The 19674-nt window shown below is 40.8% G+C and overlaps 10 protein-coding genes across 10 annotated transcripts; 5 read left to right on the top strand and 5 right to left on the bottom strand.

Moving 5' to 3' along the window:
* Window positions 1-276: 276 nt before the first annotated feature.
* On the top strand, window positions 277-3162 carry JH06_1055 (ubiquitin carboxyl-terminal hydrolase family; the record flags this gene model as incomplete). The annotated part of the gene is given in 8 exon segments (XM_014673213.1): window positions 277-294; window positions 328-399; window positions 419-589; window positions 620-856; window positions 887-1201; window positions 1233-1307; window positions 1337-2400; window positions 2430-3162. 8 exon segments carry the CDS (start codon window positions 277-279, stop codon window positions 3160-3162), a joined length of 2685 nt encoding a protein of 894 aa, XP_014528699.1.
* A 183-nt stretch (window positions 3163-3345) lies between these two features.
* On the bottom strand, window positions 3346-4205 carry JH06_1056 (syntaxin-22-like protein; the record flags this gene model as incomplete). Its single annotated transcript, XM_014673214.1, is given in 6 exon segments — window positions 3346-3586; window positions 3601-3648; window positions 3678-3799; window positions 3829-3922; window positions 3952-4107; window positions 4138-4205. The coding sequence occupies 6 exon segments, from the start codon at window positions 4203-4205 to the stop codon at window positions 3346-3348; spliced, it is 729 nt and encodes a 242-aa protein (XP_014528700.1).
* Window positions 4206-4517: 312 nt separating this feature from the next.
* JH06_1057 (hypothetical protein) lies at window positions 4518-5940 on the bottom strand (the record flags this gene model as incomplete). The annotated part of the gene is made up of 7 exons (XM_014673215.1): window positions 4518-4940; window positions 4971-5103; window positions 5145-5215; window positions 5256-5441; window positions 5472-5633; window positions 5664-5732; window positions 5764-5940. 7 exons carry the CDS (start codon window positions 5938-5940, stop codon window positions 4518-4520), a joined length of 1221 nt encoding a protein of 406 aa, XP_014528701.1.
* A 211-nt stretch (window positions 5941-6151) lies between these two features.
* On the top strand, window positions 6152-8332 carry JH06_1058 (hypothetical protein; the record flags this gene model as incomplete). The annotated part of the gene is made up of 6 exons (XM_014673216.1): window positions 6152-6316; window positions 6348-7823; window positions 7854-7941; window positions 7970-8025; window positions 8057-8118; window positions 8149-8332. 6 exons carry the CDS (start codon window positions 6152-6154, stop codon window positions 8330-8332), a joined length of 2031 nt encoding a protein of 676 aa, XP_014528702.1.
* A 500-nt stretch (window positions 8333-8832) lies between these two features.
* On the top strand, window positions 8833-9677 carry JH06_1059 (hypothetical protein; the record flags this gene model as incomplete). Its single annotated transcript, XM_014673217.1, has 5 exons — window positions 8833-8881; window positions 8907-9010; window positions 9041-9218; window positions 9250-9509; window positions 9540-9677. The coding sequence occupies 5 exons, from the start codon at window positions 8833-8835 to the stop codon at window positions 9675-9677; spliced, it is 729 nt and encodes a 242-aa protein (XP_014528703.1).
* A 43-nt stretch (window positions 9678-9720) lies between these two features.
* Window positions 9721-10438, top strand: JH06_1060 (hypothetical protein; the record flags this gene model as incomplete). The annotated part of the gene is given in 3 exon segments (XM_014673218.1): window positions 9721-9784; window positions 9798-9856; window positions 9887-10438. 3 exon segments carry the CDS (start codon window positions 9721-9723, stop codon window positions 10436-10438), a joined length of 675 nt encoding a protein of 224 aa, XP_014528704.1.
* A 117-nt stretch (window positions 10439-10555) lies between these two features.
* JH06_1061 (hypothetical protein) lies at window positions 10556-11945 on the top strand (the record flags this gene model as incomplete). The annotated part of the gene is made up of 6 exons (XM_014673219.1): window positions 10556-10606; window positions 10638-11064; window positions 11095-11303; window positions 11333-11562; window positions 11594-11660; window positions 11682-11945. The coding sequence occupies 6 exons, from the start codon at window positions 10556-10558 to the stop codon at window positions 11943-11945; spliced, it is 1248 nt and encodes a 415-aa protein (XP_014528705.1).
* A 23-nt stretch (window positions 11946-11968) lies between these two features.
* On the bottom strand, window positions 11969-14738 carry JH06_1062 (amidophosphoribosyltransferase; the record flags this gene model as incomplete). The annotated part of the gene is made up of 18 exons (XM_014673220.1): window positions 11969-12190; window positions 12221-12296; window positions 12328-12466; window positions 12501-12550; window positions 12584-12644; window positions 12679-12791; window positions 12815-12891; window positions 12922-12971; window positions 13002-13215; window positions 13245-13322; window positions 13353-13481; window positions 13512-13956; window positions 13987-14141; window positions 14174-14230; window positions 14261-14357; window positions 14388-14507; window positions 14539-14608; window positions 14639-14738. 18 exons carry the CDS (start codon window positions 14736-14738, stop codon window positions 11969-11971), a joined length of 2253 nt encoding a protein of 750 aa, XP_014528706.1.
* A 396-nt stretch (window positions 14739-15134) lies between these two features.
* On the bottom strand, window positions 15135-17086 carry JH06_1063 (hypothetical protein; the record flags this gene model as incomplete). The annotated part of the gene is made up of 8 exons (XM_014673221.1): window positions 15135-15856; window positions 15887-16062; window positions 16111-16317; window positions 16347-16533; window positions 16562-16619; window positions 16649-16870; window positions 16901-16976; window positions 17007-17086. The coding sequence occupies 8 exons, from the start codon at window positions 17084-17086 to the stop codon at window positions 15135-15137; spliced, it is 1728 nt and encodes a 575-aa protein (XP_014528707.1).
* On the bottom strand, window positions 17087-19358 carry JH06_1064 (hypothetical protein; the record flags this gene model as incomplete). Its single annotated transcript, XM_014673222.1, has 11 exons — window positions 17087-17620; window positions 17650-17733; window positions 17765-17974; window positions 17999-18075; window positions 18106-18192; window positions 18221-18284; window positions 18309-18624; window positions 18654-18916; window positions 18946-19029; window positions 19060-19210; window positions 19243-19358. 11 exons carry the CDS (start codon window positions 19356-19358, stop codon window positions 17087-17089), a joined length of 1986 nt encoding a protein of 661 aa, XP_014528708.1.
* Window positions 19359-19674: the final 316 nt, after the last annotated feature.

A 19674-nucleotide genomic window follows, 5' to 3' on the forward strand; every position in this document is an offset into this window, starting at 1 on the left:
TTTTTGTTTTTTCGCATCCTCAAGAGATTCAACGCTTCAATATAAATAGGATGATTCTAGAGGGTTCATAAAGATGATTCGGAGATTAGGATGAGAAGTGATGATGACATCGATTCCACAACTACATCAAAATTCAATTCCACCTCCTCAAGAAAAATCAAATTCTATCCATTCTTATTCTCTTCGTCGTAATCATATCGTTTCTTTGATAGGATAATGTCGAAGGAAGTTGCTAGAGGACGAGTAGGACTGAATAATCTCGGTAATACTTGTTTTATGAATGCTGCTATTCAGGTATCAGTTTTTGTCCTTTTCTGATTTCTGTAGTTATTGCTACACGCTCCAGAGATTATTGTTCCCTTTTTGGATGCCGAAGACAATCCCATCGTTCCTTTTCTTGTATAAATATAATGTATAGGAGGGACAGACCAATAATAAATACAAAATGGTGCGCGAGTTCGCAAAGATGGCGAGAATTCACTATTCAAATACAGTGAAGACTCAGAACCCCCAGTCATTCCGAAAGTCGATAAAGAATATTGCTAGTTTTCTTTGTGATGGAGATCAGCATGATTCACATGAATTGCTGGTATTGGTAGTTTTTCGTAGTGATGAATAGAATTTCATTCTGCAAGGGTTGGAAGAAGAGCTGACGAAAAAAGCAGAAGAAGCAATTCGGATCGAGAACAACTTCATTCCAGATGATTCGATGGAGGAGAGTGGACTGATTCAGGATGAGTTGTACATGAAAGCAAAAGATTGGTGGAGGAGTTACCGAGATCTAAATAACTGTTTCATCACCGATCAATTGTATGGTGAGATTTGTAACAGAATCCAGTGCACCCAATGCAAGAAAGTGATAACATAAGATTTGATTGATTCCTAGTGCACATATAACTATTCGTCATTTAATACACTGTATGTTCCAGTGAAGAAGAGTTCTGCAGTCATCAGTATAACGTTAGTAATTCAGCAATTCTGTGCCGACACAAATGAGTTTAATATACAGTACTTTACTGTTCCCATTTCTGTGAAAGCTAATGATCACCTTAAGATGTTGGATATGCGATTACACGAACGTTTGTCGTTTACTTTTGGCAATGTCATTTTCTCTTCGACTGAGACAGTGAATTCTGCCATTTTTGAAGATGCAAAAATTCTATATCTAGCAGGTACTCTGACAAAGGAACGAACATATGAGGTTGGAATTGATTGATTTCCTCTGATTCTAGTTTACTCGACTAACGATGGATCGTTCTCTTTCTGAGTTTACTCCCAAGTCAAATTCCATGATCTTTGCCTATATCGTATTCACTTCTGTTGCTCTTCATTCTAGACACCTCCTCAACAGAAAGGAAGTATTCCCGTGTTTCTTCATTTTTCCCTATTTCGCAGCGTCAAATCAAATGGTAACATTTCTTCTCAGCCTCTTGAAAATTTCAAAATCTTCCCTCTTTTAGTGATTCCTCCTCTTCTCCTCACCATTCCCAAGACGGATTCTGTACGTGTATTGAAGGATACTGTGAGTGTATTGATGATAGCAGCCCAGGAGGGACGTGTGTATTCAAATCTCAGTGACCATATGCCCTCCAGTCAATATGATGGTGTTTATACCCGAATTCCAATCACAGTGGACTATTTCTACCAGAGTCCTTTTTTCCCCACAGCTAGAACAACAGAAGGGGATGAAGGAGTAAATGGTGAAGTGATGAATGATGAAGGAGGGAATGGTGAGACGGTGAATGATGAAGTGAACGGTGAAATACTGAATAGTAAAGCACTGAATGATGTTGAGGTCGGTCAAGAGACATCAGATCAAGTACCTAGCACAGCAACCAACTCATCTGCGGAAGTGGTTAAGGAGCCAGTAGAACAATCTCCTGCTACTGAACCTGAAGCGACACAACCCAGTCCAGATACCACTACAACGTCTGATTCCAACACAAATCCTCCTCCCAAACCTCGCGTCCAATTCCCACGATTCTATCTCTCTTCACTCCATTCTTTTAATGGCCTCATTCCGTATCTCTCCACTCTAGTGGACTCGACAGAAGATACCTCCCTCACTCTTTCCGAAGCCTTTGATGCTGTTAACAGTAAGGTGGATTATCGCTGTATTCTCGTGGCGACAGGCATCACAGGACAGATCAGTGAATTCGATCAAACCTACTCATTTGGAGGAGAGAAGAATCGAAAGAAACTGAGTATTTGTTTGATGGATCGTCTGAGTGGACACTTCACTCTCTCTGTCCTTCGAGAGGAAACAGAATCTTCGTTGTCTGGAGTCAGTCGCAACTGGGGAAAGGGAAAGAAAGCAGAACCTGCCGAGTCAACCCAGTTACACTTAAAGGATTGTCTGGAGCTAAAGAAACCAACAATGGTCCTACTAGGAAAGAATAGGTAAGAGTAAAGTGATATATTGATAATAGTACCTGCCAACACTGTCATCAGTCTTCCACTATCGAAACGACTCCCTTCTTAGCTCGCTTACCTCCACTTCTTCTGATCCAATTAAAGCGATTCAAATATTCGATGAGTGCTTCTGATGGCTTGGGAAGCCGGAAGGGTCGATCTCTACGGAACCAGTCTTTTGGCCGACAGAAGATCGATTCGTTCATTGACTGTCCAATCAACGACTGGGATGTCTCGGAGTACTTGTTGGAATCATTGAAAGAGACGATTCCTGATCCTCAAATGATGCACTATGAGCTGATTGGAGTGATCAATCACAGCGGAACAGCTGATTTCGGTCATTACTTTTCGTATTGCAAAGATGGCTTCAATGGAGGTGACAATTGGTTTGAGTACAATGACGCGTCGGTAAGTGCGGTAAAGGAGGAGAGTGTCATTACAAAGAATGCATATGTACTGATGTACCGGAGGAAGGATCTTGGGAAGACTATTTACTCCCAGATCAGTGGAATGTCGATTGTCATTCCTGGAGTAAAGAAGGTGGATATAGAGAATGATCCGATAAGGAAGGAAGAGAAGCCAGTGGAAGTGAAACTGGAAAGGAATCGGAAGGATGGTATTGACAACGAGCGGAAAGATGTGAAGGATTCAGTGGATGCAACGGAACCAATTCGCAAGAAACGAATGTCAGTAACAGAACGGAAGCTTCTAAAGAAAATGGAAAAGGAGACGAAGCGAAAAGGGAAATGAACTGTTTGTAACAAACATCTTACATAGAATACACTTCTACTCAGACCTCTTACTCAATTCTCTCCACAGAATCAAGCCAACAACACCAATCACAATAAGAATGATTATCACCAAGATCGTCCAGCATTTGCGTCGTGACGATTTCTGTTGTGCTTTTGCCAACTATCTCTTAATGTTCGTCTTTTATCCTACCAAGACTTGTCGTACTCCCTGCTTCGATTGTTCGGCAGATGAGGTGAGATTGCTCTCAATATCTTCAACCATTTCTCCCTGATCATTAATCATTGTAGCCAGGTCTCGGAATACTGTTTGCACTTGGTTCATTTCCGTTGACAATGCAAGAATATCTTCATGACGCTCACGAATAATTAAATCATTGTACTGCAAATTTGCATTGCTCGGATTCACTCTGACATCATCTCCTCTTCAAATTCCTACTTATTGAACTTATCCTCCACTTCTTCTGTATCCAAAAACGCAGATTGACTATGATTACACACCATCCATAACTTTACTTCACTGTCTGAGGGGGATTTGTCTTCATGAAGTCTTGAGCCTTTGTAATGACAGACTCGATTTGCTTTGCCTTGAGTTCCTTGTTACGTCGCAGCTCTGACAACTGCTTTAACATGTTTCGCTACATTCGTATCCATCAAGTATTTGTACATCTTTCGATTTCGACTTTGCATACTGCTCCATTTCGTCCAAGTGATCACTCAGTTTGGCTTGGAGTGCGTTGAGATCACGGATGGCCTTCCGCCTACAATTCACTGAAGAACCCATCTTTACATCTCGGTACGTAGCTGCTGATTATCAACACGCGTTCCCAGATTCTGATACATGCGGTTGAATTCAGCAAGCTTATCATCAAGATGCTTCAAATCAAATCGGATGTCATCCACAGAGGTTGAGAGTTGATCAGCATCAGGAGTTCGTACTCTGGCACTGAGAATGAAACAATTCTCGTGTTCTTACACTGCACGGTTGCCAACAGGAGAATAAGTTTTGTTTGTCTTTCCTGCAGAAATGTCTCGGAAACTCATAGGATAATAGACGAAAATGATAAAAACACAAAAGGGAACAAAATAGTTTCGATTTTTAACAAACAGAGGATTATCAGAACTTACTAAAGATACGGATTCAGTGACTTGTCAAGCTCTTTACGAGAGCTGCTGCAGAGAAGTATGTGGCTACTACCATCAGAGCGAAGGCAGCAAACCCTAAAGCGAAATGAATCCACTGTTGTTTCTGTGCCATAGTAGATTTGAACACAAAGTAGTGGATGATCACAGGAATCAAAATTGATGTAGCTACAAAGGCAAAGCCACCAAGTAGAATGAAGGATTCAATTTCAATTAACCAGAAAGGATATAAATGTTGACAATCTCGCCAAAGAAGGGAACGAGATAAGCAATGATGGTGAGGATGGCGATTTGAGCGAAACGAATTCCCAATCGCTTCTTATCGTGAACAAAGAATGCCGTTCCAGCATCAGGACAGTTCTTCTCCAGCAGTTCAGAAGTGGAACTGAGGAGTACAGGGAGAGAGCAGATGCATGAGGCCCACATCAAAAGGTTGATACAGACACCCCAAACGCTGTTGTTGGGAAGACTGTTCACAAGATTGGACGCAATGTTGATGTTACCGAACTCATCCTTCACACTACCATAAATAACAGTAGCAGGTAGAGAGAATAGCATATATACTGTACACACGCCTAAAATGCTTTTAACCGTAATTGAGAAGGTTTTGGACAATTGCGATTTAGCAACTTGTTTCTAGTGTTAATGCATTCTCCTAAGAAGTACATAGTAAGTGAGATAACAGAAGTTATATCCTAATGTGTAAGGAGCCGTTCCAATGTTAGCAAAGAAACTGGTAATGTCCTTACTAAAGAGAAGTGATGAATCGAATCGAATGTTGATCGTGCACAATCCATAACTAAAGATTACGAAATGGCTTGATATTCACATAATAACAACTAAATAAGAGAGAACGAGTGTGAATATGCCAAACCAGGATACGAAGAAGAGCTTTCTGAATATGAATCCAACTAAATGATAGTACTTTGTATCTCGAATAAGACACAGAACATAACAGATAATGGCAGTGACGATGTGAAGAATAAGATTACGTAATGTTTTTCCTCCAAGGAAAGAATCGGAATAAGGAAGATGATTAATGAAATCGAACATCGAAATCATTGTACCTAACATCACACCCCAAACCGTCATATAGAAAAAGATTAAGAAAATGTAGTATCCTGTTTTCCCAAATAACTACAAATCAAGGATGTGAAATGGAATTACCTGGTACATCAGATTGGCATAGTCATTATCAATTTTAAATCCACTCTTCATAGGAAGAGCCCGTTTCTTAATACCATCATTTGCTTCAATCAAATAACGAGTATTGATGATGTTAGCAATTGTCACAAGGAAAAACACGATCAAGGAAGGAATAATACCCATCTAGATATGACCATGGATAAAAAAAGCCACTTGAACAATCGAATAGGGAATTCCTAAACAACCTGTTCCTGTTACACTCTTCATAATGGTAATTGCAAACTATCGATAATAAAATACCGCCAATACCTACTTCACTATTGGTGATCGATGAACTGATTCTCTCTTCTACAACATCAACCTTCGCTTCCTCTGATGGTTTGGATGGAATCACAACAGAAGAAGGACCAGCTTTCATCTCAACCATCAGCTCATTGTTTGCAACATCTGGCTTCTTAACCTCCATATCGACGTGATTATTTTCACTCATTTGGAAGACAATATTTAATAGGTTTCCTTTTGACGAAAACCATTGATCGTTTTCCCCCCTTCCCCGATCACGGGAATGCCCTTTTATGATACTCCTCAATAGTAATGGAATTGTTTATTTGTTGACACCATTTTACGTAAGTGCCTTCAAAATCACTGTTTTGCGGTTCTTTTCTGTTGGAGGGAAATGATGGGCTTTGCAGTTTTTCGTGATGTCATCCGATTTGAAATTGATCACAGACACATTGTCAAGTTTGAAGAGGCTAATGGCGAAGGATGGAGTTGATCTTGGTCGCGCTAAGAGCATCTGCTTGTCGGAAAGTACTTCAGAAGCTAGAAATAGCAATGATAAGGTGACATGGGGAAGTTTGTTTGAGGTGAGTGTTGTTTTGGAATTTGAGTGAGTAGAAGGTAAATAACGTGAAAACAAACCATGGAACTGAAGAGAATGTATTGCAAGAGAGTGGGCTGAGTGTTGGTTCAAAGTCATCACCTTCTGAATGTGTTCTATTGAGTCCTGCGCCTGCTCAGTCGAATTCGGATGTTCCATCAATCTCTGATCCAGTTCAATCAGCTCCTGAATCTGTTCATTCCATTCCTGAGTCTGTTTCATCCACTCCAGAGGTTGGTCAGTCGATTCCAGAACCCATTCAGCCTGTTCCTGAACCTGCTCAGTCTATTCCAGATCCTGCTCCATCTGCTTCTGAATCTATTCAATCAGTTTCTGACCCTTCTGCCTCGGATCCTGTTCCATCTACTCTAAAGGCTATTCAATCGATAGTCGAACCTATAAAACAGATTTCCGACGCTATTCAACCTATACCTGAATCTATTCAACTGATTCCTGATCCTGTTCCCATTCCTTCTGTTTCTGAGTCTATTCAATCAGTTTCTGATCCTTCTCCCTCAAGTCCTGTTCCATCTACTCTAGAGACTGTTCAATCAATGGTCGAACCTATAAAACAGATTCCCGACACTATTCAACCAATTTCTGAGCCTATTCAACCGGTTCTAGATCCCATTCACGCCACTCCAGAGGCTGTTCAGTCAATTCCTGAACCTGGTCCATCGATCCCAGAACCTATTCAATCCACTTCTGAACGTGTTCAAACAGTTCCTGAGTCTACTTCCTCAGTTCCTCCTGTTCAAGCCATTTCTGGTCCTATCCATTCAGTTTCTGAGCCAAGTCAAACTGTTCCGGATTCTGTACAACCTGTTCCTGATCCTACTTCGTCTATTCCTGATCCTGTTCAATCAACTCCTAAATCTATTCATTCCATTCTTGAACCTACTCCCTCTGTTTCTGAACTAGTTCAATCGATTCCAGAGCCCATTCAATCTGATTCTTATCCTCTTCACTCAATTCCTCAGCCTGTTCCGTCCATTCGAGAGGTTAGTCAATCGATTTCAGAGTCTGTTCAATCAATTCAAGACCCTATTTCCATTCCCTCTATTTCTGATTCTATCCATCCAATTCCTCAACCTATTCCATCGATCCCAAACCCTATTCAATCAGTTCCTGATCCTGTTCCCTCAATCTCCGAGCCCGTTCTACCCATTGCTAATCCTGTTCAATCAATTCCTCATTGTATTCAAGAGCCTTCCCAGTTGATTCCTCATCCTGTTCAATCCACTTCTGACCCCAATAAGTCAACTCTGGATTCTGTTCACTCAATTCCCAGTCATATTCTCCCTCCTCCAACTACATCTATAGAACAACAAATGGAAGCAGTACTTACTCAGATGGAACAAGAATCGCTGACATACAATCCTCCTAATACTCCATTCAAACCTCCAGCACGAATTGTTACAGAAACAGCTATCACCCCTTCCTTGAATATCAATCATCTCGTCTTCATTTATATCTCCCATCGTGGTTGTGCTGTACACTCCTTCACTTCTACTTCATCATAGGATCGAATTCGATTGCTTATTTCATATATACTCACTAAATTCCCTCTTCATCGTCCTATCATCACTAGCAATACTCTTTCGATTCCAGGTATTCATTTCATCTGTTTATCATTCAGAATTCATGCAATATATTAAGGACAAGCAGTTACCTTCTATCATTGTTCCTATTCTCGTAGTCTCTGCAGTGTTTGTTCATTCTCTAGGAGGTATATGTTGATGGAAACACCACACCTCTTCTTCTTATTCATGATGAGCCCATATTCTCGTATTCAATCCTCCTATTTTTCATATGAAGATTCCTTCTACAGACATATCATATCAATTCAGCAGATCCTCAAACTGCTATCTATGAGCAAAACATCATATTCACCTGTCAATTCATTTACCATGAGCTGTGGTGGTTTCAACATGCTAGTGAAAAGGAATCCTCTGATAGTCAACGATTACGTGTATCCGAGATGCATACTCCTCATGGATAGATGAAGAGACAATTCATCTCGAATGTCCTCTTTCCAAGCCTACAGATTATCAATCGAGAGATGAGCAGAATTCATAGTAGTCCCGAATCTCTTACAGGAGCTGACTTTTCTATTCTGTCTCTCTTATCAACTATTGAAGACCAATTCAGTATTGTGACAGATTTATTCACTACTATGAAAGGTACGATGAGCGGCCGTTTTGAAATGTAGATTATTACCAGCATATACGCGAAATGGACTTTGTGTTGAATTGTAACAGATTTTAACTTTACTAAATCTGTTTGTTATTATTACATCAAACAACAAAAACTGCGCCATTCGACATACGACAGAGTGGTTGCCGAATGTCGTCAAATATGAAAGATGGATAAAACACTTGAAGTGAGATGTCAATCCGAGTATTTGATGTATTCCGACTAGTGACAATCTCCAAAAACAAGATTACTGCAATTGCTACAGATGCAACACACATCTACATATCCTGTAAAGATGGAAAACTCATGGTGTTCGAGATGACAAATTGTAGACCAATTGGTTCTTCTATTATTCGTAGCGGCCGATCTTCAATTCACAGAACGACAATCAATTCCATTGCTCTCTGGAATGAAAAAGGGAGCAGTTATGATGAAGTGCGTGATGAAATGGAATCGACTCTTTGTTCTCAAAGATAAACTCTATGTATTGTTTTCTTGTTATCATCATCCTTAGATACATGACTTGAATGATATTTCTAAATATACATATTTACCCAATTCCAATGGTTGTTCTCTCTTTGTTATTGATGAAGTTCGTAAGGTCGTAGTCGCTGCCTGCAAAAAGAAACTTCTCGTCTACTCACTAGGCGAAAATACAGCGCAATCGTTGACAAAAGAAATTCCTCTTTCAGGTGTGTCGTTTCGGTCTAACAATATCTGTAGATACAATTCAGTGTATGGATTTCTTGAATTCCCTTCTATTCGTCGGTCTGAATAAGGAGTACATTCTTGTAGATATCGTGCAAGGACGTTCCTGTAAACAGATCTGTTCGATTAACAAGGGAACCAAAGTTCCCTTTTGCGTTCCCATCGAACAAGAAGGCATTGGAGATGAGAATGAGAATCACGAACAAGGTGAAATGCTTCTAGCAAACGACCGAAAGGGTCTCTTTTATGATTTCGTAGGGTCTCCAGCCCGAGGAGTACTTCTCATCTTTAATCTTCATTTATAGAAAGGACAGAATCTGGATTGGTCTTCAGATGCAGTAAGTGGAATCTATCTCTGTCCTTATCTTCTTGCCCTAGTCACAACAGGAATCGAGATCCATAACTCATGGCGCTATCAACGGATTCAGGTATACATTGTCTAGTTTCTCTAATCATTTGACAATTGATTTTCCTTCTCCTCTAATGATGGTTTCTGCTCACTTCATTTCTGGCGATGATCATAGTAAGATTTTGTTGTTTGTCCTCATTAGTAGTTGATGGAGCTGTTGTCTGCTCACAAACATCTGTAATCATAGTTCGAATGCAATCTCTTTCAGAACAAGTCATAATTTGATGTCAAATTCATATCTAGATTTCTACACTTATTTCCAAGGATTACAATTGTTTTGATGATGCTCTAACACTTTGTAGTCTATTCCCACGGGGAAAAGAACGAATTCGAGATCAATTCAAAACGGAGATTTCTCGTTTAAAAGGCTATTATCTGTTTAGTCAAGGGAAATATGACAATGCTATCAAATATCTCCACAAAGGTGCGATTCCTATTCGTCGTGTTCTTTCTCTTTATCCCTTCCTTGTTCCTGAGGACTTGCCTGTTAACATGTCTTTCACATCATTTTCGCTTAGTTCTAGATCTCCTTATCCTCAACGTGTTTTTGCGTCTACATATGAAGAGAATTCTGCTGTTGAGGCTTTAATGCCCCTTCTGAATAGTCGAAGACAAGAATTACTAATCAAGCTTAATCAACTTGAAACTCTAAGCAAAGGTTCCAATGGTGAGATTGATGGAACACCTGAAAACTACAGTTCCATGATTCAATTTACCATGGATTCGGAAGACGAAGTGTCGGTTCGCAATGATCTCAAGTTGATTGACTATGTACAAATCTTATCTATTTTGTGAATCTAGGTTTTGTTGCGAGCTTACATTCGTATCAATCGTAAAGCAATCATTCCCTTTCTACGCGGTGTGAATTTCTGTTCATTTGAAGACAGTCAGAAGCTATTAGCAGAAGCAGGAATGGAACCTGAGCTTATCTCCCTCTATTCAAGTCATCACAAGCATGAAATGGTGAGAATCTCCCTTTGGAACTCATTACAAGGCAATCTCTCAGATCCTCACTCCTTTACGAGATCCAAATCTCCCTTCTGCTGATCGCAAGCAGCGTCTTCAGGATTTGATGCACTATTTACAGCAATTGGGAAGCGACTATCAAAACCTGATCTTTGACTGCAGTCGTATGTTCTACAAGGAGTCACGACAGTTGGTGTTGGAGTTATTTGTGGGTTATGCACCTACTGATGGAGGAGAAGCTATTAGCAATCAAGCGATCATGGAGCATCTGAAGGAGCTTTCAGAGAATGATACGCAGTTAGAGAATGAGTGGGAGAAAAATGCTCTCGAGATTACTTTCCTTCGCAATCTGATTTGGGAAAAGAAGGAGACTGGTAGTATGTATCACACAGAACTTGTGTTTCTCTACACCAGCTCTATCTCCAGCCTAGAAAAGTCTTTGAACCAATTGGAGAGTAGGTGAGGGAACGAAGTTTGATGGATAGCCAAGAAGCAGGAGGTGGAGACAGAGCGAGAGAGAAATGCTGAGTTCGCTTCTGCTGAGGATGGATTGGCATTGTTGATCTCACAACGGAGAGAACTCCTCCTTCGTTCGAAGAAGGAACTATTGGAGTTCCTGGAGCTATCCGATTGCTATGATGCCACAGACATCCTACAGAAGCTCGATACAAATGAGTTCCTAGAAGAGCGTGCAGTATGTTTTTGTGATTCTTTCTCAATTAGATCATCCTTTCTAAGCTTGGTGAGTATCTCAATGCATTGGAAATCATCGCTCATCAAATGGGGAATGTTGATATGGCTGAAGCCTACTGTCAGAAGATATTCGTATCAGGGAAGAATCCCAACATATTTTTGCATTTGATAAAAACGTACCTATTTCCTCCTCCTACATCAACACTATCAAATGAAGAGAGTATTCAGTTGGCTCTTCGTGTCTTTGGTAATCACGTTGAGTAGGATTCGAAGAATGTTATGATGGAATAGCAAACTAGATCCAGTTGAGGTAATCGGACTTCTTCCTGACTCTATCTCTCTAGAAAGCGTTCTTATGGTGTATTTGATTGATTCGTAGATGATTGACAGTCTTGAAATTCTTCTCACACGATTGGATGAGAAACAGCGAACAGTATTGATGATTCGGAAGCTAGCAGAACTCCGTCGAATTGATGTTGGCCATGAGTATCAGAACATGCGGAATATGTCGTTTGAGAATACAACCACCACAACTTGTCCTGTCTGTAAACGGTTAATTGGAGATTCTGTGTTTATATGGAATCCTAATGGTGTTGTGATCCATGCAGCTTGTGCAAAGACTACATTTTCGCTTGTTTCTTAACATGAATGTGAATCACAAACACATCATTTAAAGACGGAATTCATAAAGTTAACATGGAAATCGTTGCGAATTGTATCATTAATGAACCGTTTCTTCCTCTTCTCGGTTTTTCCCTGATTGAGAAATAGAACATCGTCATCCCATCGCCTCTTCAGTGTAGAGTCCTCCGAGGAAAACATCAACGGGTTGGAATGCAACATCTCTTCTCGGTTTAATGCAGCTTCCATCTGGGCCTTTTCCTCTGCCTATGGATGATAGGAATCTGTCACTTCAACCTCCTTCTGGCGAGCCAGCTCCTTTTCCTTTTTCACTCGAGCTAACTCAGCCATCAACAAAGCATCTTCATCCTCCCTACAGATTACCTTCTCATGCTCATTTCTACGATTCAGATTCCTCAGAAGATGATGAAGCACTATCGCTCTCATCAGAGTCATCAAAATCTCCAAAATCGTCATCTTTCTGTGGTTCTGGCTCCTGGAGTGCCAGAGGAAGCTCTTTTTTCTCTTCCTTCTTTTCTTCCTCTTCTGAACATTATTACCCAATCCCCTATCATACTTGGCTTTGTCTTCACGTCTCCAGGTGCTTTAATTTCAGGAATCACTTCTCTAGACCCTTCAATTCAAAAACACGAAACATACCTCATCTTTAGGTTTAGATGTCCAGGAAGGTCTTTTGCCGAGAAGTGCATACTTAGACTTCCTACGCAATTCAAACCAGTTCCATCATTGCTCACCTCCCGTCAGGTATCCTCCTGCGGTGATATTTCCATTTCCAGAAGATCGGCCAGCGGCTGGTGACCACGTTGGTTTGTGTGCAGTGGACATTACCGAATTCTGAACAAACAGCCTAATAAAAGATAAACAAACTACAGCTTCTTTTGTTTCACTGCGTCGTCCCGTGCAGCTTGCAACTTTGCAAGATACACTTCATCGACACCTCCTGTAATCTACCTATCACTTGTGCTGTTCATGCCTACATAAACACCATCAAAGCAGGAGCATTCAAACTGTTTCGGTCCAGGTCCGTCTACATCTCATCCTCCCTCAAAACCCTTACAAAGAGCTGCATCCATTACAGCTCGCTTCAAGTCATCCAACGTTTGATACACAACGTACTCCGCATCAATCATCTTAGCCACTTCCTGGTCTGTCCGATCATGAGCAATCAACTCGCAAGTCGTAGGCATATCAATGCCATACACATTACAAAAGCGGATAGGAGGAGCAGCCGAAGCCACAAACACATGCTTCGCTCCTGCAGCTCGAATTGCCTACAATGAAACACTCTCTTCATTCCTACATCCACCAACATGAAAGTAGTATTGCCTCGGACAATCGAATCATCCACCACCAATACTGAGAGTCCCTTCACTGCATCCTATGCATCACTCAAATCAAGAATAACTACATGAATTGGATTATGCTTCACACGAATCGACTTCTGACGCATCTGCTGTGCCGGCATGATAAATGTACGAGCCACGTAACGATTCTTCGATAGACCCTCAATATACCGCTTGCCTAGAGCTGTAGCAATCTATTTCTCATCCCCACTTTCCATTCCTACAGAGAGAGCCGTATGACGAGAGGTGTCGGGAACAGCCATCACCACATCCACCAGATCCTCTAGCTTCGGTAGATCAGCATGGTATCCCTCATCCTTCTCATCCACCACCTGAACACGCTCGCCTGCATGAATCACACGCAGACGATGGATCCGATCGGCCAATCGCACACCCATCTGTACACGAGCCTCGTATACAGACGTATTATCGATCACCGAATCAGGACGAGCAAAATACACAAATTCAAAAATGCAAGTGTGAAGAGGCTGGGCCAGGGAGTCCACATGTGTGTGCATTGTCATATTCATATCCATAAAAATAACTTCACCAGGACCCACATCACGCTCTCGATCGATACCTAGACTCTCCACGGCCACACTCTCTGAGGCAGCAGCAAACTCCAAAATATTGCCGTTCTCGTCTCGCTTCGTACCAAAGCATAAGGGACTACACATCAACCTTGCATAGCAAACCTACCGAATACCAAACGGATCACGGAAGGCAACAGCACCAACACCCTTGATCAACATAACTACAGCGTATCCTCCTCGAACTTGAGCCATCGTAGCATGTACAGCCTCAAAAATGACCTCAACCGATGGCATTGGCACTTTCTTTTCAGCCACACAGCGCTATGCGTAATCCTAGAGAACAGAATTCCTACACGATCAATTCGCTTTTCCAACTCCTCTGCAAAAATATTCAACAGCAATTCACTGTCCTAAATCTAACAGGAAGAAAGAAGAGCTACACTTGTAGTGTTGATACAGCGAAGGCTGTAAAGAAGCTTCTCCTGAAGCTCGTCACAATTAATAAGGTTTCCATTGTGAGCAAGCGAGATTCCATAACTACCTCTCATTTCCATCTCTCAACTATACGGAAAATTCGTGTAGAATGGTTGAGCCTCTCTGCTATCTGGAGATCCAGCAGTTGGGTAACGAACGTGTCCAATACCATAATAACCTGTCAACTTGGTTAGATTTGCCTGGTTGAACACTCTGTCACTCAAACCATCCTAATAGAACATACTCTGAGACCAAACCGTTGTCCTTCACAGTAAGTACCTGTTTATTATCACATGTAGTGATACCACAGGCATCTGCGACTCACTCAGGAAAACAAAACCTACCCTGACCACGATGCTGTAACATTGTCAAGGCAGTGTTAATTCCTTCAGCAACATGAATACAACAGTCCGGATTCGTGAAATACAGAATAATTCCACACATGATGTCTTGGATTAAAACAATATCAACGAGTTCGACCACATACAAGAGAATCATGTTCCTCCGCCACATCGCATCAATTCCCGTTTTCCCGCATCCATTTCGTTTCTTACAATACAACAAACATCTCTTATTCACATATTATACAGGCTGCTCGCCCGCTCCAGAAGCACGTTTTGAACCGATTGTTGAAAACACAGTCATACAGATACAAACAATTCGGCTTCGAAATGGACATAGCAATAGAATGCTTTCTGCAACTTGCTGAGATGGTCATACTCATCGATCCCTCCACAATTACTCCGTCAATCGAATTAACCTCTTCTCCATCCCAAACAATCATCTGATGGTTCTCATTCAATCCATACAAAAAACTACATCTCATATTCCATCACAGTCCTACATCTGATGACTCGTATTCGGCTTCTTCACAGTATCAGTAACAGCATACACGACACCCAATTGAGTATCTGGAGATACATGATAGACTCGGAGTGTGCCTTGCATGGTGAACTTCATAGTAGTTCCTTTTGTATCACATAATACAAAGTCTGTATAACGGACACGTTCAGATTCCAGCAGGATTCGTACTGATCGAAGCAACGACGAATCATAATCCATACACAGTTGTGTCAAGGGCAAATAACCAAACTTCCTCTCTTTTTCGGAATGCCAGAAAACATAGACATATTTGAACAGTTCATGTAGATCTGTCTCCTTCCCATTGATATATCGGAGTGTCTCAAATGTGATCTGCAGTGTAGACCCAGCTTGAATCGATCCTGCCTGAAGTAATACCAATCGGTAATCCTCTTCAGCCTTAGTTTGTGTAAGTTTGAGCCGACCAATAGTCCTCCGATATAAGGTAAGCCAGAGAGGGATCAGAGACTCCAAAATGGCTGGATCGAGAGTCACTTGATAGAGGTCTGAAAGGGCATTGTGAGTGAGCAGGAGTTCAAGAGCTGAGTCTGATTCGCGTGCAATGGAGAGACGAGAGAATTTGGATGCTGGTGGCAGAAGCCAGAGAGGAGCAAAGATACAGAGTGAGATTGGACGTGATGATTGGATGGCTGCTGAGAAGAGAAGGGCCTTCCCTGCAGTGTGTTGTTTGTACTCACGGACTAGAAATGAAAGAGAGAAAGAAATCTCACCTTGATTGAGAAGCTGACTGGATACCATCTGTGGAGGAGATGGTTGAGTATCATCAATATGAGATGACTGAACATGCAGAACCGAATCATCCACAACGAATTCATACACATATGAGGTAGTTCGAGTATAGAGAGAGTCTAATTGACTAGAATACACCACATCAAGACGTAATTCACTGTGAATCAATTCAATTCTTCATTCCTACAAAGTATCACTCACATACACAAAGAATGGAATCTGGATTACACTCCCTGGTTGGAAGGGTAATTGTGAAGCCAACTCTTGAAATGCAGATTCATGATACAACAGATAGGAAGGAGTAATATTGGTAGAAGTAGCAGGAAAAGAGATGAAACGATAGCCAGCTTCAGAAACCACTGTATCTCGTTGGATTTTGATAATCGTACTTACAGAGAATCCAGGCTTATTTCTAGCATTCACAAAAACATCCTGATTTACCCGTCATAGGTCCAAAGTCCATCCTTATACTCCCCCTTAATCAGTTTAATTTGAAGAGAAAGATCTCCAACACTTTCTGTCATGCATCGTAGTGTTACAACCATCTCATGAGCCTCTCCCTTGAGGAGTGGTTTAGGAGCTGCTGAGACAGTGATGGGAAGTTGAGGGAATGGGGGAATCACATTAACTAGTTGATTATCAGACATAAATCTTACTCTCAACAGGATCTGTTCCACCAGAATACACATCACTCCAGATACTTCCTAAATGAACCTAGAATCAACCTCGGCAATCATTCATACACGAACTCCAGTAATACGCAACTCACCTGCGTGTTCTGGGATCAGATACATTCGTGTTGTGATCGTTGAACGAGCAGGAATATCGATCTGTCTCGCTACGATACAAGTAACCTCAGCACTTCCATGAAGAACTTCGAGTCGATTCACTGTGATACCTGCAGGTAGAGGATTGAATAGTACAATATTCATTGTGTAAGTCTCCTTAGCAACCCAAATCAGTTTCTATCTATCAACTACGAAACAAGAACCAACATGTTTGGTTGGAGTTGATTTTCGTGATTTGAATGAAGGCATGAACATAAAAGTCTTATCCGTTGTCAAAGATCGTCTGAACCTTATTCTTCCCTTCATCACTTACTGTATAACAATACTGCCTGGATCGATACATTCAGCTTGAAGTGATACTAACTGAATAGGCAATGGAGCAATACTCTGCATTTAAGTAAAAGAGGAACTAATAACATGATAATCTTCAATCCCTGCACTGATGTCAAGTAATTCTCCAAGCAACTGATTTACAACCATCTCATTCTCGCTATTCAAGTAATTACAATAACAACAGAGAAGGAGAATAATGTGTTCAATTCGTAGATCTGTGAATCCAAGCACACGAACGCATTGAGACATATTCTGAAGGAGATGATAAGCTAGTGAGGACCAAGAGATTGCTACAGATAAAGGATCAAAGAGAAAAAGACAATTTAGAATATGATGCTGACGAGCCACTCCATCCGCATCCTCTTCTGACTCCGAATCTGACTCCGAATCATTGAATGAACTTCTAAAGGAAGACGGAGAAAGAGAGACAGAAGAGGGAGAATGGATGAGTGAAGATGGAGTGAGCAAAGGAGAAGTGGGCAGAAGAAGCGAAGAAGCCTTCAGAGGTGACTTTTGGTACAAATTTTCCATCAATGTATTGTAGATAGAATAACAGAAAGACCACTGATGTTGCGTCTCAGCATACTGTCCCAACTACATCACAATCCTTTCCATAACTCTACTCTATCCATAAATAGAAGCTTTTTTCGTCGAAATCCAAACTTCTCACAAAAGGCAATACATTGTAACAAAGGAGGTAACAATCTCTATTTTTTCATTCAATCCTCCTTTTACTACCTCATTCTGGAGTGTCATAATCTCATCAGCTTGAGACAAACTCTGTAATGCCATGATTCGTAATCGATATCCCACAAATTCACTATGACTCTCCACAGTAGCAATTTCATTCTCTGTTACCCCTAATACATCCAACAATAATTGAGGATAACGGTACTGTTTCAGGAATTGAAGAATTGTTAGATAAAATCGAACCAATTTGAAAGTAGTCTATGGATTATCCTTCTTGCTTACACTCACAGCCAGAGCTAGAACAGTATATCCTCCCTTGAGATAGTGAGATACAGCCTCATTCATCATACGTGTGACCTCTAGAAATGATCGAAATAACACGAACGAACCCATAATCATGGTAGTAAGATGAGTAGCATTCTCAGGATGTTCAGCATAGTTACAGAGGAGACAACAACACTTCCCTTCGTTACAAGCTACGACATACTTCATATTCATTCATACCTGCTCCTAAATAAGGGTCTTTCTTTGCCTTCAATGATGCTGAACAGAACAAATCAACAGCCTTCTAGAGGTTATTTCAAGAGACAACATCCACCTTGTAATCACCCCAAAAGATGGACAAATAACCTTCTACCATCAGACTTCGAGAAGACTGTACACGAGGTTTATCTCGGAAGTTGTTACTCTCACCTGGAAGAACAATTCGCTGCTCGCAGGTACCATAGAGAAGTTGATAAGACCAATCACTCAGTTGTCGAATAGCACTTGCTGCAACATATTTATTTAACGATGTAAAGAAGAGATCAATCAGATCAGCTACAAATGCACTGTCAATGGCATTTGGGTTATTCTCTACAATCAGTGGAGCTTGCTCCATATGGTGACAATGCCTGGGAGACTGATTCCTAAAATGGAAGGAGAATGGCAATACTACGATAAGGAATTGGAAAATAGCAACATATCGTTCCCTAAACAAATTGGAAGTTGATAAATCTCATCAAGTGTCTTCATTGACATCTTCTCATGAGAGCCTAAGGCAAATCCTACCGCAGACCCTTGAACATTGTGAGATCGATTCTCCAGAATCTGGACCAAATGACTGTACTCTTGTTCGACTTCATCCCGAGTTAACGTATCAACAGACTTGAGCACAAGAAGGATCTGATATCGGATATCTGGGTACTTACAGCATTCATGCTAAAATCAATTTACAAATAGACTCCCACTATAAACATCTTTTCAACAGCACTCATTTGTATTCCTTCACGCATATCATAAACAAAAATCATTCCAAATGTCCGAAGATAAGGCTAGAATCATGAGAGAAGTCAAATCCCTACAAAGAATGTATCATAGACTGATGTAATCCCTTCATTGTAATTCGTCTGATTTGTTTGATACAAAATGTTGATTAGATTCGATGAATTCTCATTCGACTTGAACCCCGTTGCATAGACTTCAAATTCTGGCAAGTCCTGTAACATTACAGGACTAGATAATTAGAATGAAATCAAAAGAAAAACCCTCGATCGCTTAATTGGCGTTGAACTGAAACAACGACTTCTTCACGTGTGTTTCCAAGTGGAATAACATTCACTCGAAGAAATCGTTGTAATTCCAAAGACTGAAGGTATTCCATTACGTGAATGTGAGTAAACGAAAAAGAGTGAATCAAATGGAGAACGATTTGAAATGGTCCGATATGGACTTTGATAAGATTGTAAAGTCGAACTATTGTACAACATCCAAAAACCGTAATCATCATGAAACAGATTATAAACTCATAGCAGAATCATATGCAAACTGAAGTACATACCTAGACTCTCTAACAAATGTGCAAAATGACAACGAAGTTGTATAGATGGGGTACAAATTGAGTCCCTTGTCCTTTGCTGAACACATGCCATATCAAATCTGAACCCCCTGGATAGATTGTCGTTCACATTATTCCTTTT

The sequence above is a fragment of the Blastocystis sp. subtype 4 genome (assembly GCF_000743755.1).
Source record: "Blastocystis sp. subtype 4 strain WR1 chromosome Unknown seqid_0052, whole genome shotgun sequence".
NCBI lineage: Eukaryota > Bigyra > Opalinata > Blastocystidae > Blastocystis > Blastocystis sp. subtype 4.